This window comes from Procambarus clarkii, chromosome 91 (genome assembly GCF_040958095.1).
Source record: "Procambarus clarkii isolate CNS0578487 chromosome 91, FALCON_Pclarkii_2.0, whole genome shotgun sequence".
Taxonomy (NCBI): Eukaryota; Metazoa; Arthropoda; class Malacostraca; order Decapoda; family Cambaridae; genus Procambarus; species Procambarus clarkii.
The window spans coordinates 913,454-938,010 of NC_091240.1; the positions used below are offsets into that span (position 1 = coordinate 913,454).

At 40.1% G+C, this 24,557-nt stretch overlaps 1 protein-coding gene across 2 annotated transcripts in view; it reads left to right on the forward strand.

The window, feature by feature from the left end:
* Positions 1 to 24,557, forward strand: part of LOC123773881 (uncharacterized) — a 288,461-nt gene that overhangs the window by 259,310 nt on the left and 4,594 nt on the right. For both annotated transcript variants that reach the window (XM_069318603.1, XM_045767808.2), the window contains exons 2-3: positions 18,775 to 19,167; positions 24,079 to 24,204. In XM_069318603.1, the coding sequence (XP_069174704.1) occupies positions 18,775 to 19,167; positions 24,079 to 24,204 (519 nt within the window). The remainder of the gene's footprint in view (positions 1 to 18,774; positions 19,168 to 24,078; positions 24,205 to 24,557) is intronic.

The window sequence follows — 24,557 nt, forward strand, 5'->3', positions numbered from 1 at the left end:
TGTTCTTCAGACATTCAAAATTCAAATTCAAAATTCAAATTCAAAAACTTAGTCTGCCGATTCAACTGACAATCTTGGGTGATAAGGATATCGAAATTGATGGTCAGTCTTGGTTTAGGAGAACAAAATTCAACAATAATGACAATATTATATTTTATTTGCACAACTGTTCGTTCTTGCCTCGGACTATCTTCACCACTTTCTGGGCAGTTGTGAGGCAGACTTCGAGGAGAAGTCTCTGGCGACTTTTATTCCAACCACAACGCTGTAAATGCTGTACCCTCGTACTTCAGATATAAATAATCACAACATAAACCTAAACACCTAACCTATCTTGAGGTTATCTTGAGATGATTTCGGGGCTTAGTTTCCGCGGCCCAGTCCTCGACCAAGCCTCCTTTTTTTTACACACCCCCAGGAAGCACCTAACTATACACAGAACTTTATTGTATAACAATATTAATATATAAAGGAGAATAAACTCATTTTTAATACAGAACACGTTAAATTTTATTGAATGTATCTTTAGGGGGACGGCCGCAGTTTTAACGAACCTGGGCTGAAGACAGGTTGCTTACAGGTTGCACAACGTTTCGAACCTACTTGGTTCATTCTCAAGTGAAGGGACAGTGCTGGACGTATTGGATTTATCCCTAATCGTATAAAATGGTATAATGGTATGATATAATGACAATGGTATATTTACAATGGTATGGTAAAATGGTATAATGGTATGACCTGACCTTCCTGATGATATAAATCCAATACGCCCAGCACCGTCCCTTCACTTGAGAATGAACCATGTAGGTTCGAAACATTGTGCAAATTTATAATAAGTGTAATACATTCTAAAGGTAATTACATGTTTTTCTTTAACCCGAACAAAGATTATATTTGGAGAAACCCCCTTCCAATTAAACGAAGACGCAAGAGCACTAGTCATAGGGATTTAGGAAGCTCTAAACAAGAAACAAACAATATAGAATATGCAGTAATATTCAATAAAACATATATATCTAAGTAATGTAGACGTATATATATATATATATATATATATATATATATATATATATATATATATATATATATATATATATATATATATATATGTCATCAACACACACAACCAAGAGTGTATGTGACAGCTTCAACACACACACACACACACACACACACACACGGTATGTGACAGCTACACACACACACACACACACACACAAGGCGGTGACAGCTCAACACACACACAATTCATGAGGCGGGACCAAAGAGCCAAAGCTCAACCCCCGCAAGCACAAATAGGTGAGTACACACAGACGGGAGACCTACCAGAAGTATGGAAGACGGCGAATGTGGTCCCAATATACAAAAAGGGCGACAGGTAAGAGGCACTGAACTACAGGCCAGTGTCCTTGACTTGTATACCATGCAAGGTGATGGAGAAGATCGTGAGAAAAAACCAGGTAACACATCTGGAGAGAAGGGACTTCGTGACAAATCGCCAACATTGGTTCAGGGAGGGTAAATCTTGCCTTACAGGCTTGATAGAATTCTACGATCAGGTGACAAAGATTAAGAAAGAAAGAGAGGGCTGGGCGGACTGCATTTTCTTGGATTGTCGGAAAGCCTTTGACACAGTAACGCATAAGAGGCTGGTACATAAGCTGGAGAGACAGGCAGGTGTAGCTGGTAAGGTGCTCCAGTGGATATGGGAGTATCTAAGCAATAGGAAGCAGAGAGTTACGGTGAGGGGTGAGACCTCCGATTGGCGTGAAGTCACCAGTGGAGTCCCACAGGGCTCTGTACTCGGTCCTATCTTGTTTCTGATATATGTAAATGATCTCCCGGAGGGTATCGATTCATTTCTCTCAATGTTTGCGGACGATGCTAAAATTATGAGAAGGATTAAAACAGAGGAGAACTGTTTGAGGCTTCAAGAAGACCTAGACAAGCTGAAGGAATGGTCGAACAAATGGTTGTTAGAGTTTAACCCAACCAAATGTAATGTAATGAAGATAGGTGTAGGGAGCAGGAGGTCAGATACAAGGTATCATCTGGGAGAGGAAATTCTTCAAGAATCAGAGAAGGAAAAAGACTTGGGGGTTGATATCACGCCAGACCTGTCTCCTGCAGCACATATCAAGCGGATAACATCATCGGCATATGCCAGGCTGGCCAACATACGAACGGCATTCAGAAACTTGTGTAAAGAATCATTCAGAACTTTGTATACCATATATGTCAGGCAAATCCTGGAGTATGCAGCCCCAGCATGGAGACCATATCTAGTCAAGGATAAGACTAAACTGGAAAAGGTTCAAAGGTTTGCCACCAGACTAGTACCCGAGCTGAGAGGTATGAGCTACGAGGAGAGACTACGGGAATTAAACCTCACTTCGCTGGAAGATAGAAGAGTTAGGGGGGGACATGATCACCACATTCAAGATTCTGAAGGTAATTGATAGGGTAGATAAAGACAGTCTATTTAACACAAGGGGCACACGCACAAGGGGACACAGGTGGAAACTGAGTGCCCAAATGAGCCACAGAGATATTAGAAAGAACTTTTTTAGTGTCAAAGTGGTTGACAAATGGAATGCATTAGGAAGTGATGTGGTGGAGGCTGACTCCATACACAGTTTCAAGTGTAGATATGATAGAGCCCAATAGGCTCAGGAATCTGTACACCTGTTGATTAACGGTTGAGAGGCGGGACCAAAGAGCCAGAGCTCAACCCCCGCAAACACAACTAGGTGAGTACAACTAGGTGAGTGTACACACACACACACACAGTAGTTCCCCGGAGCCTCGCCGGCCATCAACCAGTTTTGAAATCTTGAGTGAACTCTCAAGTCTATCCAGCTTTCTCGGGACGTTAAGCTCTCTAGTCATTGATGCCCCCGACCAGCCGCCGGGTCGGGGGCAACCAAGTGGTTTTTCAACCTAATAAACTACATCTTGCCCCTCATGGCTCTTGTCCATGATGATAGTACTGAAGATAAGCGCCCCGTCTGGTGGCTCTGTGGACCATTAAGGTAGTGATGATAACATTGGTTATCACGTGGGAGGAGATTTGCTGCTTTCCAGCGTCTAATGGTTTTAATTTAATTTGACCACGAGAGGGTAAATTTACTGGAGATTATTGCCGCTCAAGCAACCCGTATTTATATTTTAGGAAAATTAGGATTGTTAGGAGGGAACTAGACCTACTGGTTCTGAAATGAACATTTTTTCACCGAGGATCTAATGTTTAATAACTTTCAAAATTTTAATGTACGGAATTCTTATAATGAATTGCAGAGATAACCATTATTTATATTGTTTATTTTTAATTTTTTTCTAAAAATACTGAGATTTTATGTAAAATTTAATAAAAAGCGAATTAAAATAACATAATTTTTGTAAGTAATGTGTCAATAAATATTTAAAATTTTAATTTAAAAATATCTTGAATATTACCATCATATTTTAGGATTATAATCTTAGTTATTACATGATTAAATTACACTTCAAATAAATGTAAAACTGGGTTACGTCTTTTGCAGTTTATGTTTTGTTTAGGTACGAACTGGTATGCCTCATTTTGCTATCTTGAGATGATTTTGGGGCTTTAGTGTCCCCTCGGCCCGGTCCTCGACCAGGCCTCCACCCCCAGGAAGCAGCCCGTGACAGCTGACTAACACCCAGGTACCTATTTTACTGCTAGGTAAGAAGGGCATAGGGTGAAAGAAACTCTGTCCATTGTTTCTCGCCGGCCCCCGGGATCGAACCCGGGACCATAGGATCACAAATCTAGTGTGCTGTCCGCTCGGCCGAGCAAGCGACTATAATATATATTGATATAATCTATATTTATAGATATATAGCAGATTTATATAATATTTATTATTTATATATAATATATTTTTATATATATAATATATTATATATAAGATTTATATATAATATATATTATAATATATTATATACAATATTATATATAATATATTATAATATAATATATATTATAATATATTATATACAAGATATATAAGATTTATATATAATATATTATAGCAGCCGGCTGATATAATATATATTTGATATAATCCAGGCAAAGCACTCGCTTTGGCCTGGATTATAACATATATTAATAAATTATATACACAATACATATGAGTAAAAATAACAGATATCTGAACCCAAGGTATATACAAAATAAAAGACAAAGATATATACACAAGACCAAGAATAAAAAAATAATGGAACACCTACTTTAATTAATGAAGACGCCAATTGGTACATGAACAACTAAGCTGACTACTCTGAGCTATTTAATTCAGGTTTCATTTAGTAAGTCGAGATATTCTCTAAAATATAATTGAGTACCTAAATTAAATAAATTCATTATATATATAATATATTTATTTACTTATATATATTTTCACAAATATATAGTAATAAATACACACTCTCATATATATATATATATATATATATATATATATATATATATATATATATATATATATATATATATATATATATATATATATATATATATATATATACAATTGAGCCGAAAACGCGTTTAGCATTCTCTATTTTTCACATGTAGTTTTTCTGCATACTTGAATAAGTGTTTTTGTGATCATTATCAACCACCTCACCACTTATCGACTATAAGGATTAGTTCGTCCTGGTGCTCATTAACTAAGCTCCGTGATTAACCCCCGACGACACTCATGGTTCAATTTGGGTACAGTTTTTACAAAAATATCACAAAAGTACTGCATGCTGGTTCGCCACTTAACCTGCAAAAGCCCTCCAGGCTGCTGCATCACTAAGCCCACAAAAGCCTTCAAGGTGCGGCATCACTACGCTCTCCGCGAAGACTTTTATCAATCCCTGTTTACAAAGACCTCGGCCCTTCACGACTGGCACACAGGCTCGAGTTACAACTTACGTGGGAAGCTGCTCTATGCTCCAGGTACCAGTTCCATGATCAAGGTACTTGTTTCATGCTCCAGGAACCTGTCCCATGCTCCAGGAACCTGCTCCGTGCTCCAAGGTCCTGCTCTATGCCCGCAGTACCTGCTCCTCAGATACCAGGTACTTACACCTTGACTAACAGGTGGCAATAACTCAAGTTGATTAAGTTCCTGAAGACACCTTCTCAAATGGAAATGGTAACCACTCGGCAGGCGAAAGTGCAGAAGCTTGCATTAATCAAAGTAAACACTGCGTAGACTCGGTTTCAAAAGTTGCAGCCTCGAATCCGTCCAGTGTGGTTGCATCCTCGCATCCTCGAATCTTAAACAACATATTATTTTACTCAATTTCATTATTTTTTCTTTCTCTATCTTTTTGTTAGAGGCAGTGTGTGTGTATGAAAAATACCTTTAAGAAGTAACTGGCAAAATTAACAAGAAAACTCAACCTAACTGACAAAAGATTTTATTACAGAGCAGACTGCTTTGTTGTTGTTGTTGTTGTAGATTCGCAACCTGGAACAAAATGTTCCAAGTAGCACGGGCTATGGTGATCCCGTCTTAGCGGACTGCTGCATCCCCTAGCTAGGAGGAGACGACGATGTTCATGCAGCTGCTGCACCCCCCTTATTTAGGGAGTCACTCTGACGTTTTAAATGCACAAATGTAACTCAGTGATCAGTAACAGTTGTAATACCCTTATCTTACTCAGTTTAATGGATCGTAATTTCCCAAATAAAATTTAAATGTGTTTAGCTGCACACTATGGAGTTCTGTACAGCCAGGAAGAACGTTAGTAGTGCTGGCTTTACCAGCTCACGCGGGCACTTTGGATACAATATTACTGTGGAATATAGGAACCAGAGATCAACATATGCCTGGTTACTGAAGACTCACAATCAAATGTAGACTGAGTCTAGATTTATATAGAGTGACGATATTTAGTGGCTGAGTGGGTATTGGGTGTAGTTAAGCTGGCGAGGATGCCCGCGAGGAGTCGCTGTAGGAGGAGAAAATGCCAGGGCTTGACCCAGCTGTTGGACGGCTTCACTTTTCTTCAGGGGACACGTTTGATGGAATTTCTTCCTTATTTATTTTATTTGTTCTTGAAGTCTATATTCTTGAGCTTTAAACTTGTTCCATTTCTTCTTATTTTTCCTCTTTAAAGTTCTTCTTATAGTTACGTTGTTTGAGCCGCCGGCCATTGTTGTCCTTGTTGCCCCATTGTATAAAGTGTAAAACTATAGGTCTAGATGTTCAGTGGTAATGTCTATTGTTACTGGTAATGTCTATTGTTACTGGTAATGTCCAGTGTTACTGGTAATGTCCATTGTTATTTTAACAAACTGTGTATTGAAAAAGTTTTTTTCCCATATGTAAATTAATATTATTAAATACTGAAGTTCTATATGTATAGTTAGGTGTTGGTTAGGCTACGTGTTTAAGTTCTGTTGAGTTATTTGCATTTGAAGTGCGTGGGTAAAGTATTTATTGGCCCCAAAGACACATTCAAAAATTTTAACGTGATGTTCATTCAAAACTGGAATTTTCTCATGTATAAATTAATATTATTATATACATTAGTATTTTGTGCATATTTAGTCATTGGTTAGGTTAGGTGTTTAGGTTCTGTTGGCGATTATTTGTATTTGTAGTACGTGGATGAAGTATTTACAGCGTTGTGGGTCGAGCAAAAGTCGTCAGCGGAGCACTTGTTCTAGAAGTCATCAGTTGTGAGTCTTGTGTAAACCGTTTTTCATTTTTAAACTGGGGGGTTTGGCGGGTGCATGGAATGAACCTTGGCCTTTGTTTATGAGGACGGGCTGTTTCTTGCAATGCAGCCAGATGTGTTGGGTCAAGTAGTTTATGGACGTCTCCGTTGTCCAGGATTACAATCGCAACATCTTTGTTAATGAAGACGTCGACCCGTCCATCTGTCGTTGCTGACTTCAGCTATTGAGATTTTCTTGGTTGGTTTGCTTGTACACTTGAAAGAACCGGATTTTTTACTTTAAAGGCATGATGGTACCGTTCTCGAGTGACAACAGCTAAGCGCGCGCACAATATCTTTGCAGACTAAGATTCAAGAAGACATAATACGCCTGAACACTGAGGACTCGAAAGCACAATAAATGTTTTTAAATTTTGCCCCGAGGGACGAGTTTATTGGACAGCGTCAAGACCACAATGAATACCAGGCGACTGAAAATTCACAACAACATATGCTGTTGATTGTTCGCTACACCTCGTTGCACACACATGTCGACATCTGATTGGTTAAAAATATATTGGTTAAAATATATTGGTTACCATTTTCTTTTACTGATATAATCTGCTTTTTGTTCCAGAGCCTTGTTGTGGGGTACCTGCAGTATAATTGTTCTGGCTTACCATGATTATGCTGTTGTCAATTTATTTTGGTGCGGCATGTTTTTATTTTTGGTGCGTTATATATATATATATATATATATATATATATATATATATATATATATATATATATATATATATATATATGTCGTACCTAGTAGCCAGAACTGCACTTATCAGCCTACTATGCAAGGCCCGATTTGCCTAATAAGCCAAGTTTTCCTGAATTAATATATTTTCTCTAATTTTTTTCTTATGAAATGATAAAGCTACCCATTTCATTATGTATGAGGTCAAATTTTTTTATTGGAGTTAAGAATTAACGTAGATATATGATCGAACCTAACCAACCCTACCTAACCTAACCTAACCTATCTTCATAGGTTAGGTTAGGTTAGGTAGCGGAAAAAGTTAGGTAAGGTTAGGTTAGGTAGGTTAGGTTAGTCGAGAAAAACATTAATTCATGAAAACTTGGCTTATTATGCAAATCGGGCCTTGCATAGTAGGCTGAGAAGTGCGTTCTGGCTACTAGGTACGACATATATATATATATATATATATATATATATATATATATATATATATATATATATATATATATATATATATATTAGTATATTTTGGTAGCAGTCTTTCCTGTAGACATATATTATTAAATATGACCGAAAAAGTAAGATTAATAATTATAACACGAATTTTCTCAATCTTTCGTACATTTCTTTTCACTGTTGGAGGTAATTCAAAAATCAATTCTCCAAAATTCATTTTTATTTCTAGTCTGACGCGACACTTGAGCGCGTTTCGTAAAACTTATTACATTTTCAAAGACTTTACACATACACAACTGAACAGAACTTACAAGTTCTAGTTCAGTTCTATTCAGTATTCTATTCAATCTAGTAAGTTCTATTCAGTTGTGTATGTGTAAAGTCTTTGAAAATGTAATAAGTTTTACGAAACGCGCTCAAGTGTCGCGTCAGACTAGAAATAAAAATGAATTTTGGAGAATTGATTTTTGAATTACCTCCAACAGTGAAAAGAAATGTACGAAAGATTGAGAAAATTCGTGTTAGAATTATTAATCTTACTTTTTCGGTCATATTTAATAATATATATATATATATATATATATATATATATATATATATATATATATATATATATATATATATATATGTACATAGGGAAGGGAGTACCACTTCTAGCTGGAAGAAGGGGGACCCATAGCCTCGGAGGAAATATATATGTACGTATATATGTATATGTATATATTTCATATATATGAAATATATGTACATTATTTATATATATATATATATATATATATATATATATATATATATATATATATATGTGTGTGTGTGTGTGTGTGTGTGTGTGTGTGTGTGTGTGTGTGTGTGTGTGTGTGTGTGTGGAAAGGAGCACCACCTCTGGCTGGCAGAAGGGACCCGTAGTCTCGGAGAAAATCGCACATAACGCATTAGAGGGAATGTTTAGATCCCCTTCAGTACCGTTTCTATGTGTTTTTCTCCTATCACCCCTTTTGAATTTTTGTTGTGCTTTATTAGATATTTAAAAGTTACAAGATATACATTGGTTAATACAGTGAGTGCTTAAAAGTTATGGATCTCTTGTAGTTCCTGCTTCCGGAAAGGAACCGAGAACGTAGCAGGCGTTTCCCCTCTGGATCGCCACACTGAGGCGCTGAAACAAGAAACTGGCAGCCCTTGGGTCTCTGGTGATGTCAGTGAGCCTGGAACCCAATTCTTTGAGAAATCCCAAGGCACTTCTATCCCAGGGGCCATGCATCTCAGACGCTATGGGAATAAAGGTGTATTGACCTTCCAATCGCCTGTATTTGACTGATTTTGCTATTTCTCTGTGATTGGCCGCTCCCCCCTGCTTGATCAGCACCAAAGTGTGTGTGTCAGCGAGGGTGGATACACATGTATAGTCCCACACCAGCTGTCTGCCCCTCCTCCAGGGGTATATTATGATGCCATATGGGCGAAGTGCAGGGTCATTTGGTCCTCTGCGATGCTAGGTTCTCTCTACGCTGGGCACTGAGATGAAACAAGGCTTCTCTTGATGATGTCATTAACCTCGTTGTGTCTTGCAAGCCAGCCCTTGTAGTTTCTGCAGTGCAACCCATGCAGTCCATATTGGTCAGCTTCCACCCTCTTGCAAATACACTTGTATTCAGTGTGAATTGGGGCACCAAGGCGGAGGGCCACTGCTACACGAAGGGATTCTGAATCTAGACGCGTGCCCATTGCTGACATGAGTACTGCCGGAAGGAAGTCTCCTGCATGGGGGGGGGGGCATTCACTGCTCTGAGGCGGGCTTTATCTTAATCTGATGTTGCAGCACTGAAGATGGCATCAACTATTTTTTCCACTAGTGGGTGATCCCAGCTGGATTGTTTATGTTTTTTGTTGGATCTATGATGGATGCTGGGGCTGCAAGAGCATCGCACTGATTTGAACATTCAGTGAAAGCAGGATCGTGTATTCAGTGAAAGCAGGATTGTGTATTTCTGCTGAATCACTCAGGGGTTAAGGTAGGATATCTAACGAGGTCGTGCGATGCATGGGAGGAGAAAAGGAAGGCTGGTAGAGCAATCTGGGAGGCTGCGCGGACACCAAGGCCGCCGAGTCTTACAGGGAGGGTTGCTTGCTCTCAATGAGTCTTCCAATGGAAGGTTCGGGACTTTCACCAGCATGGACCTCAGAAGGATGTGCATCATGGATGTGCATCATATAAATATATAAATATATTTATATATAAATATATATAAAAATATATATTTTTTTAATTTTAACTTTAAACTTTATTACACAAAATGTTACAACGTTTGAACATATATATAAATATATACACAGAACATATACAAAGAAAAGAGTTAAATTTTACATTAAATTCTGTCTTTATTTTTAATGTTAATACTCTCTCAACGAGTAATAGTTTACGAGGAACTTTTGAGTTTGGTCTCAAGGAACCAGTTACCACTAATGACGTGAGTAAAAGCAGGAGCGACACTTCATTGGTGTTAAATCCATAATCTCACCGTTTACTATTTGACCAGAATGAATCAGATCTCTTGAGAATCACAGAGACTGGATAAAACTGCTGCCGGTGATACTCGGGGGACCTGGAGCGTCTGGAACCATGAGATAACAGTGTGCTGTTTACCCAGTTAGTGGTGCAGTGGGTGGGGAGGGGCGAATTCTCTCTCTCTTTCTCTCTCTCTTCTCTCTCTCTCTCTCTCTCTCTCTCTCTCTCTCTCTCTCTCTCTCTCTCTCTCTCTCTCTCTCTCTCTCTCTCTCTCTCTCTGCCCTGGGAAAGAGACTTGTTCTGCGATGTATATGGACTGGTTGGTTCAGCGACGCCTCTTGTATGGACGGCGCTCGATCCCCGAGGGTGCAAGTGGTTGGTCACCGTTCCTTCACCTCGTCCTTGTATCCCAATCTGTTCTCACATACTTTTCAGGCGGAATATAGTGTTATTGGCTTAGTACTCTCGCTTCTTAATATCAACCTTATCATGTGTACTCTGCTTGTCATCGCAACTTCTTTGTGAGGTTAGTTGGCCCTTAAACTAACACCGTCAACCGGTTTTCAACATTGCAGATAACCACTTTCTACTTGAAGATTTTAAGTAAATGTATTTTACGAAGGTCCGGCTAAACGTTTATTTTATTATGTATTGCTTTTTTTTCTTTAATTAAAAATTAAGCATTTTTTTAATTATTATGAATCATGTACTATTTTTCAAATTTTGTTTTATATATATAAAACTTTGTACTAGTCTTTCCAGTTATACCAAACAAATGACTGTATTAATATTTGTTTAAATATAGTAGTCAGATAACCACTGCAGCTTAAAAAAAATTAGTTTATTCTAGATATAAATAGTTCTTACGATGAACAATGGTGATATATATATATCATTATATCTGGAATCATGCTTATGAGCAAGCTTTATATATAAAAGCTTTTCGCGTTCATGAGGGCTTCCATCAGAATATTTCTATATCCCCTTGTCAAGCTCTAGGGGCTACTGGTGATATAAACGCGATTACATATTTCTTAAGCCTTATTAGTACGCTAAAGGGGGGCTGTAAAGGTATATACAACTTGCATCCTCTAAAATGCGCAAAGTGATATGAAACATCTCGTATTATCTTCCCCACGTAAAAACTATTTGTATTCCCTCACCGATGTCTTCTTCAACTGGTCCATTAAACTGCTGGACTACTGTTCAGCTTGTTACACCAAAGATTTGACAGTTAACGACGTCTTCCTAAAATGACCCGAGCTTGAGAGTCGACTAGACTGCACATCCGGCCAGGCTGACACATTACGATATCAGAAGACATCCGGCAAGGCTGACACATTACGAATATCAGAAGACAATCCGGCCAGGCTGACACATTACGATATCAGAAGACAATCAGGCCAGGCTGACACATTACGATATCAGAAGACATCCGGCCAGGCTGACACATTACAATATCAGAAGACAATCCGGCAAGGCTGACACATTACGATATCAGAAGACATCCGGCCAGGCTGACACATTACGATATCAGAAGACATCCAGGCCAGGCTGACACATTACGATATCAGAAGACATCCGGCCAGGCTGACACATTACGATATCAGAAGACATCCGGCCAGGCTGACACATTACGATATCAGAAGACATCCGGCCAGGTTAATGAAGCTGAGAATAGGACATGACTCATTCACCGAGAAAAGAGAAGTGGATGAAGAGCTCAATGAGTCCATGAGAGCTCTCATGGACAATGAGAGATGAGAAGAGCTCCAGGAGGTCTTCACATACAGAGGCTCATGAGCTAATGGGGATGCAGCCAAACCAAGGTAACTCTTGAGGACTTTGAGATAACTAGAGATGAAGTAAAAAAAAATCCTCCTGGTGGAGCTAAGGCTGTGGAACCAGTTAAGATATCGCCATGGATACTTAACAAGGGAGCGAAAGCCTTGTGCTGGTTTTGTTATATTATTATTATGATAATAAATTTGTTTTGTTGGGGACAGGAATTAGCCTCTGTGTGTGTGTATATATATATATATATATATATATATATATATATATATATATATATATATATATATATATATATATATATATTAAGCTTATATCGAGGTCCCCCCCCCCCAATGGTCGATATCCTGACCCCTCCCTAGGATGCAACCCCACAACAGTTGCCTAACCCCGGGTACCTATTTACTGCTAAGTAAATAGAGCATTAGCTGAAAGGAAATGTGCCTATTTCTCTCCTACCTAGAAATCAAACCCGGGATCCTTGATTGTGAGTTGAAAATGAAAGCAACTGTATTACGCTGGAAACAGGAGAGCAGCCAGAGAGTTGGAAGACAGCCACTGTAGTGCTAAAATATAAGAAGAGGAAGCAGCCAGGTGGTACTAACTACTGGTCCGTGTCCCCTTATCTGCATATCATGCAAGATAACGGAAAAGATTATAAGAAAGTGACTAGTATAACATCAGGAGAGCAGGGACTTTGAAACACAACACCAGCATGTGTTGTGTTATCATGCAAGATGTGTTATCATATCATGCAAGATAACGAAAAAGATTATAAGAAAGTGACTAGTATAACATCAGGAGAGCAGGGACTTTGAAACACAACACCAGCATGGCGTTGCCTGCCTGCCATGCTGATGGGCAACGCTGGTTTGAGCGGCAGAATCCTGCCTCTCAAACTTGATAAGTGTTCGATGAACAGACGACTGAGACCAGACTAGAGAAGGGTGGGGAGGATTATATATTCCTGGATTGTCAGAAAGCCTTCGACACTGTATCCACATAAGACTAGTGCACAAAATGGAGAAACGAGCAGGAGTAACACGGAAAATTATCCAGTGGTATAGGAGTACTTTTACTGCAGACAACAAAGTCACAGTGAGAAGAAAGACCTTAGAGACGTGGTATGTTACCAGTGGCGTTCCACAAGGGTACGTTCTGGGGCCGATCCTGTTGCTAATCTATGTGAACGACCTACCTGAGGAGATAGATTCCTTCCACACACAGCTTGCTGGCGATGCAAAAATTATGAAGACAAATACAATGGAAAACTGCATGTAACACAAGAGGACTTCGACAAATTTAAAATATGGTTCTTTAAGTGACTATTTGAGTTCAACTATCAAGTGAAAAGTAATGAAGATGGGTACGAGGAACTGGAGACCAGACACAAGGTATCAGGAGAGGAAATCCTATTAGAATTGGACAGAGAACAAGACTTGGGAGATGATATTATCCCCAACGTGCCACCAGAAGCCCACTACAAAAGAATATCTTAAGCCATATACGGAAGGTTGGCTAATATGAGAACTTTCTTTAGGAATGTGAACAAAGAATCTTTCAGAATCTTGTATGTCGTTTATGTCAGACCATTTATGGAATATACAGCGTCAACGTGGCGTCCTTATCTCAATAAACACAAAACGAAACTGAACGAAGTTCAGAGGTATACTTCAAGACAGGGCTGAGAGGTATGAACTACAAGGCTTCAGGTGTTAAACCTCTTCTCACAGGAAAAGAGAACAACAGGAGAGATGTGATTACCACACACAAAATACTCAAATGAATTGATAGGCAGACAAGGACAGACTATATAGCATGCATATGCGAATAAAGGGACTCAGATGGAAACTAAGTACCCAAATTAGCCACAGAGAGCATAGAAATTAATTTTCAGTGCTAGAATAATGCACACCTAGAATGCACCAAGAAAGGAAGTAGTGACGGCAGATTCTATACACAGTTTTTAAATGTAGATATGAAGGAGCCCAATAGGCCCTGGAACCTCAACACCAGTCGTTTAAGAGTTAAAAGGTGGCACCCAAGAGCCGTGGCTAAACCCCCGCAACTACAATTAGGTGAGTACACATTATGATATCAGGAGACAACCGGCAAGGCCGACATATTAATATATTGGAAGATACCCAGACGGAAGACAGGGGCACCCGCTTAGGCTGGCAAAAGTAGCAATAAAATACTTGAAACTCAGCAAAGAGGAAGCCAGTAGAGGCCTGGAAAGGCTGACGTAGACACGTATCGGAATATATTCGTGAATGAGTCATATCTGGTAAAGTAGTTTAATATACTTGTAATCACAAGAAGAAAATGTAGATTAGGAAAGTGGATGTTTTAATGTCTGATAAAATACAAGTTCCGTCTCTTTTGAGTTTAGAAAATATAATATAATGTAGTAAATCTTCACGTTCTAAAAAGAAAACCCAGAAGAGGGAATTAAACCATCAAGGGCGATTAGAGCCGTCTGCCAGCGATCGAGTTGGCGAAGCGAGTTGAGTTTACCGATGTTTGTCGTGGTAAACATGTCTTAAATTAAGATAAATATTCGAATTTCATCCTTTTTTTATCTAACTAATTGAACCCAATTTTGGACTGGATGACGCAGTATAAGGGCACCGCTGTGGCGCCCTTATATTATGCTGCCAAACACGTTGGTTCTAATAAAGCTTCTCCTGTTCATTTGTCCTCCTTTCAAGATACTGTCAGCCTCGCCTCGCTTAGTACGCAGTAAATTAAAATTGTATTTAGCTAGACACGTCGCATCAGAGGAGAATGCTGTGTCTATTTTTTGTGATTGAGGGGATACTCCTCTAAGCTGATAGTGTGTTTAATCAGGTTATTGTTGACTATAAAATACTTCCACATCTCGGATTATCAGTATTTCATGTTACTATAGTGTCTGCAAGATAAATAAAACTGGTCTGTGTGCCATAAAACCTTCACACTATTTTTAATGTTATTTTTAATGTCATCTTTGTGCCTCATTTAATCTAGCCAGTTTGATGTTTTCAGCCGTTCTCAGTTAAAGTTTCAATTAAATTACATGGACATTTCTTGCTGAACATCAAGGATGGAGCTGTCTCTATATGCTTGGATATGTTCACATTCAATTGCACTCCAACGAGTGCGTGTACCCGGTGTTGACACATTAATTAGAAGCGACTCTCTGGCATCACTGATTGCACTTAACTCCTCCCAGTTAAAGATAAAGCTTAATGTAAAACTGTGGACCTCCAGGTTTAGCTGAGATAACCGTGGGTGGAGCTTATCTCACATATTAGGATGTATCAGCGCGTATGCCAACATTTATATATGTGCTCCTACGAGGTATAGTGGAACCTTCATTACTTGCAGTATTATACCTACTTGATTACACACTGAAATCACAATAGCGTGATGCATCAAATAAACAAATCCACGAGGGTTCGAATCTACGTCCGAGAGAATCCCAGTTTATTTATGCCTACTTGTATCTCATGAATGGATTGTTTGATAGACAATAGGCTGTAATAAAAATATTAATTGAAGATTTGTGTAGTTTGCTTTTGTGTTGGGGTTTAAGCCTATCAATCCCATGAAGGTTAGTAAGGCCATAGAAATGCTTACTGACCAATCAGCACGTATACTATAATCTTGGACATGGTCCACGACTAAAGTAAACTCAGTGTAAAATGTAGTATACTTCTCGGTGAATATATTCTTTGTTTGGATTGGTTTGTGTTAGGCTTAAGGTCCATTAATCTCTATAGGGTTATTAAGGCAACCACTTTAGTCCAGGACTGAAGTAAACTCTCAGGACACACAGAAATTCAGTCGATTAGGCAGCGTCTGGGGAACCTCTCGGACGTAGGTTCGAACCCTCGTCACGGCCCTTGTGGATTTGTTCATTTAAACTCTCAGGAGTTTACGCGCTCCACCAGGAGATCGCCAACTTCCTCCTCCTCTTCTTCAGGTGACCATAGAGCTGGTAAGGTGGGGGAGGGGGATAAGGCTACAGGTAAACTTGAACAGGTATTGGGATATATAGTGGAGATGAGGGAGTACAGGGTATAGTGAGTGGCCCAACCACTTTGGCTCTGATAGTGTTTTCGGTAATGTGATACGAATTGATGCGTAGTGGCATTGTGATGTATGGTAATATATGCTGTGCTCCCTCATATGATAGGAATGATTTTTTTTTTGTGCTGGTTGGCATTGGTTGTTCGCTGCAGGTGCATTGTCAGAGTCTTAATGGAGCAGGTGCATTGTCAGAGTCTTAATGGTGCAGGTGCATTGTCAGAGTCTTAATGGTGCAGGTGCATTGTTGGTCTTGGTGGCGGTGTTGCTTAATTTTGCTTGCTGCTTGTCTTGAAAACCGGTGGTTTGGTGAGTTGATGACTAGTTTGAATTTGAGAATTGTAGTTTCGTAATTGATGACGAAAAACAATTATATACAGTATAAGCGCTCAGTATGCACTGGAGTTTATGCTTCGAGTTAAACAATATTATTATCCACTCTGTGCATGTAACATTTGCTTATTATTTCATGAAGTAATTAGTAATGGATAAGACTGTTTTCCTTTTCAATATTTATTATATCTATATATTATATTGTATAAATATAATATAATTATAAAATACAGGGACCTAGAACGTTGTTACAGGTTCGTGCCGATAGGCTCTGAGACTCTGGGCGCCTGGGGTAAATGTGCACTTAAGTTCCTAAAGGAGGTGAGCGAGGACCTCATTGGGAAAACTAGAGACTCAAGAGCGGCAAGTTTCATGTTCCAGCGCCTCAGTGTCGCAGTTCAGAGGGGAAATGCGTGCTGTATCTTGGGTACACACCCAACCTCCGAGGAGCTGGACGAGGTCTTCGAACACTGATTGTTATATTGTTATATATGTGTGTGTTCTCTGTAAACTGTATCAATGCAATAAAATAAAATAAAACAAAATTAATAAAAAAGAATATGGGTGGTAGGAGAAAAAAAGATTAAAGTGTTCAGTGAGAATCCACAAGGTCTTCTTTGAACACTCTTTATTTTCTTCTTCGAGGTTGTGGGTCCCTTCAATTGCACCAGAGGTGGTACCCCTATTATAAAATATAATTCATTTATAATTTTTTTTTATTAAGTTATGAGGTACATCTGCATTAGTGCAGCTACCCTAGACTATATGAAGTGGAGTACAGTGTGTCAAAAAAGCTAACTAGGTGATGCTATAAAATCCCCATCACACAGGATGGTTAGTCATACAGAGGCATGTGATAAGCGGTCTGCACTGGCAGACTCCGGATGCATTTTGAGGATATCAACAACACAAGAGTGAGTAAGGTAGCAGTGGTAATACAAGTCCCCATCTCGCAGGATGGTTAGTCATACAGAGCCATGTGTTTAATAGCCTGCACTGGCAAATTTTGGGTATACTGTGAGGATATCTTCAAGAATACGAGAGTGAATAAAGTAATTGCAAAGCTCCAGGTACCTCATGCCAACTGGTCTGAAAGGTCTAATAACTGGGCATTCAGTGATGTAGTGCGGGAGATCATGCCGTAGTTCCCGCTCACAGAGTTTGCAACTGGAGTGCTCAGGATTGGGAGACCCGTCACCTGCAGCCACCTGCCACAGGTAACGGTAACCCAACCTGATCCTTGCAACCACTGTGTCGCACAGTCTAGTGGACGTTTTGTGCTGTCCATAGATGTAGGTTTCAGATATTCATTTATAATAAATGAACATATGAAAAATAATCTATGGACTCTGCTCCGAATATTTCATCACCGACTTTGGAGGGTGTACTCACCTAATTGTGCTTGCGGGGGTTGAGCTTTGTCTCTTTGGTCCCGCCTCTCAACTGTCAATCAACTGGTGTACAGATTCCTGAGCCTACTGGGCTCTATCATATCTACATTTGAAACTGTGTATGGAGTCAGCCTCCACCACATCACTGCCTAATGCATTCCATTTATTAAATACTCTGATAATGAAAAAATTCTTTCTAACGTCTCTGTATCTCATCTGGGTTTAGTACCCAGATGAGATACAGAGATGACACAAGTTTCCACTTGTGTCCCCTTGTTCGTGTCTCACCCGTGCTGAAGAGTTTGTCTTTGTCCACTCTGTCAATTCCCCTGAGAATTTTGTAGGTGGTTATCATGTCTCCCCTTACTCTTCGTGTGTGAGCTGACCCCTAAACCTCCCTACAAAGTGGGCAGGGACCGACCTTGACCCCCACCCCCTCCCCCCCCCCCTTCATGACCTCGTCCTCGCCAGGATGACACAAAGTTGTGTACTAGTCATTTAGACATGTTAATGTGCATGTTTATTTATTTAATTAATAGTTATATGGGATTAAATGGAGATTTCCGTTCATTTGTAGCATTATATATATGAAGTTTTGAGGCGGATGTTGTTATAGTTACAGCAGTTTATATACAGATTACTGAGAGATGTACAGTGATTGGAAGCATCTACCGTGATCGACTTAATGTTAGCAATCAACGTCTCTTTATTACTTGTATTTGTGATTATTATTAATATTTGTATGATTGGTACAATAGTGTGGATGAAGTCTAATCTCAGGAATGTCCCAACAGATAATGGTGTGTGTCCGAGGACTCCAACTGGTGGTGGTGTCCGCTCTCATGTCCGGCGGCCTGTGGGCCGCTAGTGTCCCTTCCATTCACCATCCGACCTCACCCAAAACGGACACCTCCAACCGGGATCCACCGCTTCAGGAAGGCACAGTTGAAGACCGCCTCCTCCAGTTAAACACCGCCAAGATCGTTCTCCCTCAGCGGGACACGGCTAAGCTATTGAGAGACCCACAGATGGAGTGGACACAGGAGGAGGAGGACGGGCAGCTGTACCGTCTGGATCGGCACTTCAGCACCTTCGACACGTGTGCTGACTCTCTGTGCGACCAGGTGGTGCGCCAGGCCCACGGGCTCGCCAGGATCAAGATGGTCAGGAAGTACATCATGGAAACGGTAAGTTGATACACCTCTTAACTACACAACCTCGCCACTACTCTTGGTCACTCAGGTCCAAAACTACTTTCATGTGTCGAGTACTTCAGCAACACAACGCCACTTATAACATTCAAATCATCTCAAACATTAAGTAAATAAACAATAAGTCAATACATTTCACGTTTGTTCTTGATTGAAGATAAATTAGTTTGGTTTGTGTTGGACTTGTCACCTTCTCGAGGGTTAATCAGGTCCACAAGTAAGTAAGTTTTTTGGTAAGATAGACCATCCAGCAACAAGTAATAATATATATATATATATATATATGTCGTACCTAATAGCCAGAACACACTTCTCAGCCTACTATTCAAGGCCCGATTTGCCTAATAAGCCAAGTTTTCATGAATTAATGTTTTTTCGTCTACCTAACCTACCTAACCTAACCTAACCTAGCTTTTTTTGGCTACCTAACCTAACCTATCCTATAAATATAGGTTAGGTTAGGTTAGGTAGGGTTGGTTAGGTTCGGTCATATATCTACGTTAATTTTAACTCCAATAAAAAAAAATTGACCTCATACATAGAGAAAAGGGTTGCTTTATCATTTCATAAGAAAAAAATTATAGTAAATATATTAATTCAGGAAAACTTGGCTTATTAGGCAAATCGGGCCTTGAATAGTAGGCTGAGAAGTGAGTTCTGGCTACTAGGTACGACATATATATATATATATATATATATATATATATATATATATATATATATATATATATATATATAAATATATATGGGGATACCTAGGTCTAATTCAACTTCATCTTTGTTGCACGCTAATTTGGCTGCAATGTCTGTGTTATTATGATGTGTTATATTTACGTGTGATAGTATCCATACGTATGTATGATGGTATCCATACTGGATACCATCATACATACGTGTGATATTATCCAGGCTTCATTCTGTACTACTTCAAGTTTATCCAACACAGAGGCGGGGAAGTTAATTAGGTGCAAGGCATGATAATCAACTAGAGATCATCATATAGAATAGTCTAGCATATTTAATATTGATACCAATATTCTTACCAGTAAGTGTTTTCAGTGGTTTAAATCTTTCTTTTAACCAACGGTGTAGATCGTTTACAATGTCACTGTTGACACCAACTCCAAGCTATTTGTGCTGCCTACACGTGTCAATGTTCTGGTTGTTGACCTTGAAAGTTACAGGGAAATGAGTTTTCTCTTGGGGATGGAGAACTCTGGATTTAGTTACAGAGATAACAAGACCACATTCAATCCTTTTAGCAGCGAGTGAATCAAGTAGAGCTTGCATTCTAGTTTGAGTATTTGCAACAATGCATATGTCATCGGCATAACAGATGACGGCTTCGTCAGGTAGTGTTGGAATATCAATTGTTAATTTGTGCATCAGAACATTGAACAGTGTTGGGATTAGCACTCCACCCTGGGGTGTACCCAATTCAAAGGGTGCACAATGTTTACTTTGACCCCCTTGAGAAGGACTGAGGCGGTTCTGTTACTCAGGTACCCCTTGAGACATGTCAACAGTCTTCCCTTAACTCCAAATGAGGTTAGTTGTTCTAAGGTTATTTCTGTTTGCTGTATCAAAAGCAGTTTGGAGGTCAATAACTGCCGCCTGAGTGCTTGGTCCCTCTCTAATGAAATATTCAGCAAAGTAAGTTTGTTTGCTTCTTCCAGGAAGGAAACCATACAAGTTAGAAACAAGGTGGGGCTTAATTTAAACCATTAGTCTGTCGAATATAATCCTCTCAAGAACTTTACACATGCATAATGTCAGAGACTGGTCTGAATGTGTGTGAATTAGGCTTGGGTATAGGTATTATGAGTCCCTGTGTCCAGCGGCCAGGTAAGACACCCTGCCTTAGACTTTAATTAAACAATTCTAGCAAAGGGCTATTTGGCAGCTCAGCAATTACTCTCATGGTATTGTATGTTATACCGTCCTCTTCAGGAGAAGTAGCCTTACCTTTTTTGAGTGGAATTTATGCACCATATACTGAGGACCCACAACAAGCCCTCATTTTGAATATCCACAGCATACTCCATACTGAAGAACCACAACATACCCCATACTGAGGACCCACGAAATACCCATACTGAGGATCCCACAACATGCCCCCTTACTGAGGACCCACAACTTACCCTGTGGTAAGGCAAGAATATAGATACAAGCGTGAAGACGCGGTGTCATGCAAAAATAGAAAGAGCAAACGACCCTTGAATGATTCAGCGTGTTGATCGTCCTAATATGCGAGGCTCCGTCCCAAACATGATATACAACGATTATGAAATATAGGCGCGGGTGACGTAGCTCACTCAGCCTGCCGCGGGTTGGAGTTCAGTGGAGCTGATCAAGTACTGTTTATAATGCGTTAAAAGTAATAAATTTTAACTTTTTTTGGGGGGGGAAGACAGGCAAGTTTGCTCAACGATAATGTCTCCGCCCCGTTGTGTAACTCGCATGATCCTGCATCGTTAATCTTCATTAAGCCTGACGTGGTATTTCTCATAGAATTTCCCGCAGTATAAGGTTTATTTTGTGCCCATTAAAATATATGTTTATTTAGTGCCCCCTAAAAATATCTTTAATTAGTTTCCCCTTTTAAAGTATTATTTGATTTAGTTATTTATAGCTAAACTGTGGGCGCCTGACAGCTGGGTGGACAGCGCATCGGATTCGTAATCCTGAGGTTCCGGGTTCGATCCCCGGTGGAGGCTGAGATAAATGGGCAAAATGGGCAAAATGTTTCTTTCACCCTGATGTCCCTGTTACCTAGCAGTAAATAGGTACCTGGGAGTTAGACAGCTGCTACGGGCTGCTTCCTGGGGGTGGAGGCCTGGTCGAGGACCGGGCGGCGGGGACGCTAAGCCCCAAAATCATCTCAAGATAACCTCAAGATAACTCCCTCTTACTTACATTTCACCACTATGGTATCAGAGGCCTTGCTCTGGACTATATTCGTTAGCATCTCAGTGACAGACACCAATATGTAGTCATCAATAACATAACCTCTACCATTGACACTCCAGGTTGCAATTCTTTTAACCATGTCGTGGCGCAATCGGCTAAGACGCGTCTGAAATCATCCTGGACGTCAGTTCGAACCCTCATCACGGCCCTTGTGGATTTATTCACTTAAGATATATATCCTTACTAGTGTATGATCACATACTCTAGTAAGGTATACTCACACTATATATCCTTACTAGTGTAATCACCTCTGTCAACTTATGTTGTAGTTATCTGTTGATATAAGAACTTGCTACAATGTACCCTCTCGATTGATGAAGATTAAGCTACCCAAAAGGTGGCACGGGCAGGAATAACCCGTAAGTGGTGGCCCTTTTGAGCCATTACCAGTATCAAGAGCTGATACTGAAGATCTGTGGAGGTGCGACTGCACCCTGCGTGACGGGAGATGTCTCCCGTCTGTACCCTCTCATCCTGCCTGATATGTTAGAGTAAAGACCTGCCCGAAACGCTATACGTGTTAGTGGCTTTGCATGAATGTAAAAATACCAGCTTATTTAATCTCACCAACCCATTGTACCTTCTTACAAATATTTTTTTATTATTAGTAGTAGTAGTACACCTTTAAATTGTTTGTTTAGTTTCTTTAAAATGAACATTATTTAGTGTCTCTTTGAATATGTTGGGTTGAGGGGGAGACTCAATTAGTTTCCATTAACGTTTAAAGAACGTGATTTGTAATGTTCTTTAGTCAAAACAACTCTGTTTTTTGTAAAAACCCAAACCATCATTCATTGTCGTAATGAAAACACAACTATTTTTTTTTACACAGGTGAGTTCAGGAACAGACGACTGCTGACTCATGTTAAGAGGTTCAGAGTTTTTCCTTCCTATAGCTCATGTTAAGCCTTACCCACTAGTTTCCCTGGCATATGATAGTTGTGGAATACCTGGTTGTTAATAGTTTAGCAAGCAGGTACCCAATTACTGGTGGGTGAACAGAGGTGTACATTTAAGGATTGGCGCCTAGTAAATCATCCCCGTCCAGGATAGGAATTGCCAGGCCAAATCCTTCGCTAAGCGCGGGGCGAGTGTGTCACCTCTGCCCCACGGACTCCTTTCAGTCGAAATAAGTTTGCAGATACATGTAATCAGTTACCACGTAACATCATACAAATAGACTCTTGCGAAGTTACAATCATAGGAGGGATAAGTACAAGAATTTAGGTTGGTGTTGGGCTTAAGACCCATCAACATTTGGAGGGTTATTAAGACCCTCACAATAGTTTACTGACCAAGCACCACAGTGTTATTCACAAAATAACATGGATGGTTATTCACAGAAAGGTGAAACATGCTTTTAGGTAAATATACAGTACACTGGTTTTCCTATAGCCCTGGACTATGTTCAGGACTAGAGTATTCTTGCTGGTTGGTCAGTAACCTGTTGTTGATGCCTGAATCACCATCCATAGGTTACGGCCAATCCATAGGTTACGATCAACACCAAACCAATCCAACCAGCAAGTTTACTGAAGACAGCCCAGGACTAAGGTAAATTCAGAGTAATTATACATCGAGAAACGGCCCAGGTGAACTAGGGATATGAGAGAAATCCATGCCAGGGGAAGAGCGCGCCCAGGTAAGGGAGAGAGAGAGATTGAGCTCGGGCCAGAGGGCGCAGTGAGCAACCCATCCTCCTATACGTCAAAATGCGCGTCGCATTTTGACGTATACAAAAGGCAAAAAAAAAACTGTCGTCCTAGAAAATGGTAGCGTCTCGCAAATTTAACAATGTCCCGTTTTCTGTTCGTGGGTCCTCTGGTAGGTTAGGATAAAGGCATTTTAGTACGACAGCGAGAACGGGCTGCAGTGAGATGAGAGAGCACTCAGGTGACCGGAGTGGTTATGTTGCAGATGACGATGATGGACAGCCTGGTGACGGCGCTGGACGCCGAGCTGGTGGTGGCGGGGGAGACGATGACCAGGGCGCTGGGCAACAGGTGCCGCGCCGCCCATGCTGTCCTATCTGACGTCACCAAGGTTTGACACACGAGCATCCTTTCAACATTGGCATCTGTGTTGCTACCATTGCTCCTGTTGCTTCTACTATGGCATGTGCTGTTGCGGCTGTTGTTGGTTTACTTTTGCTAATGCTGTTGCAGCAGCTGCTGCTGCTATTACTGTTGATCCTGCTTTTACTGCTATACTGCTCCTCCTACTGCTGCTGCTGTTGCTGCTGCTCCAACCACTACTGATAATTTTACTTCTGCTGCAATAGCTGTTACTAACACTGTTATCATCATGGGCACTGACGTTAATGGTTCATCTGCAGCTCCTGTTGTAATTAGTGACGCTGGAGTTAATGATACTGGTTTTGTTGTTATCATTGCTGA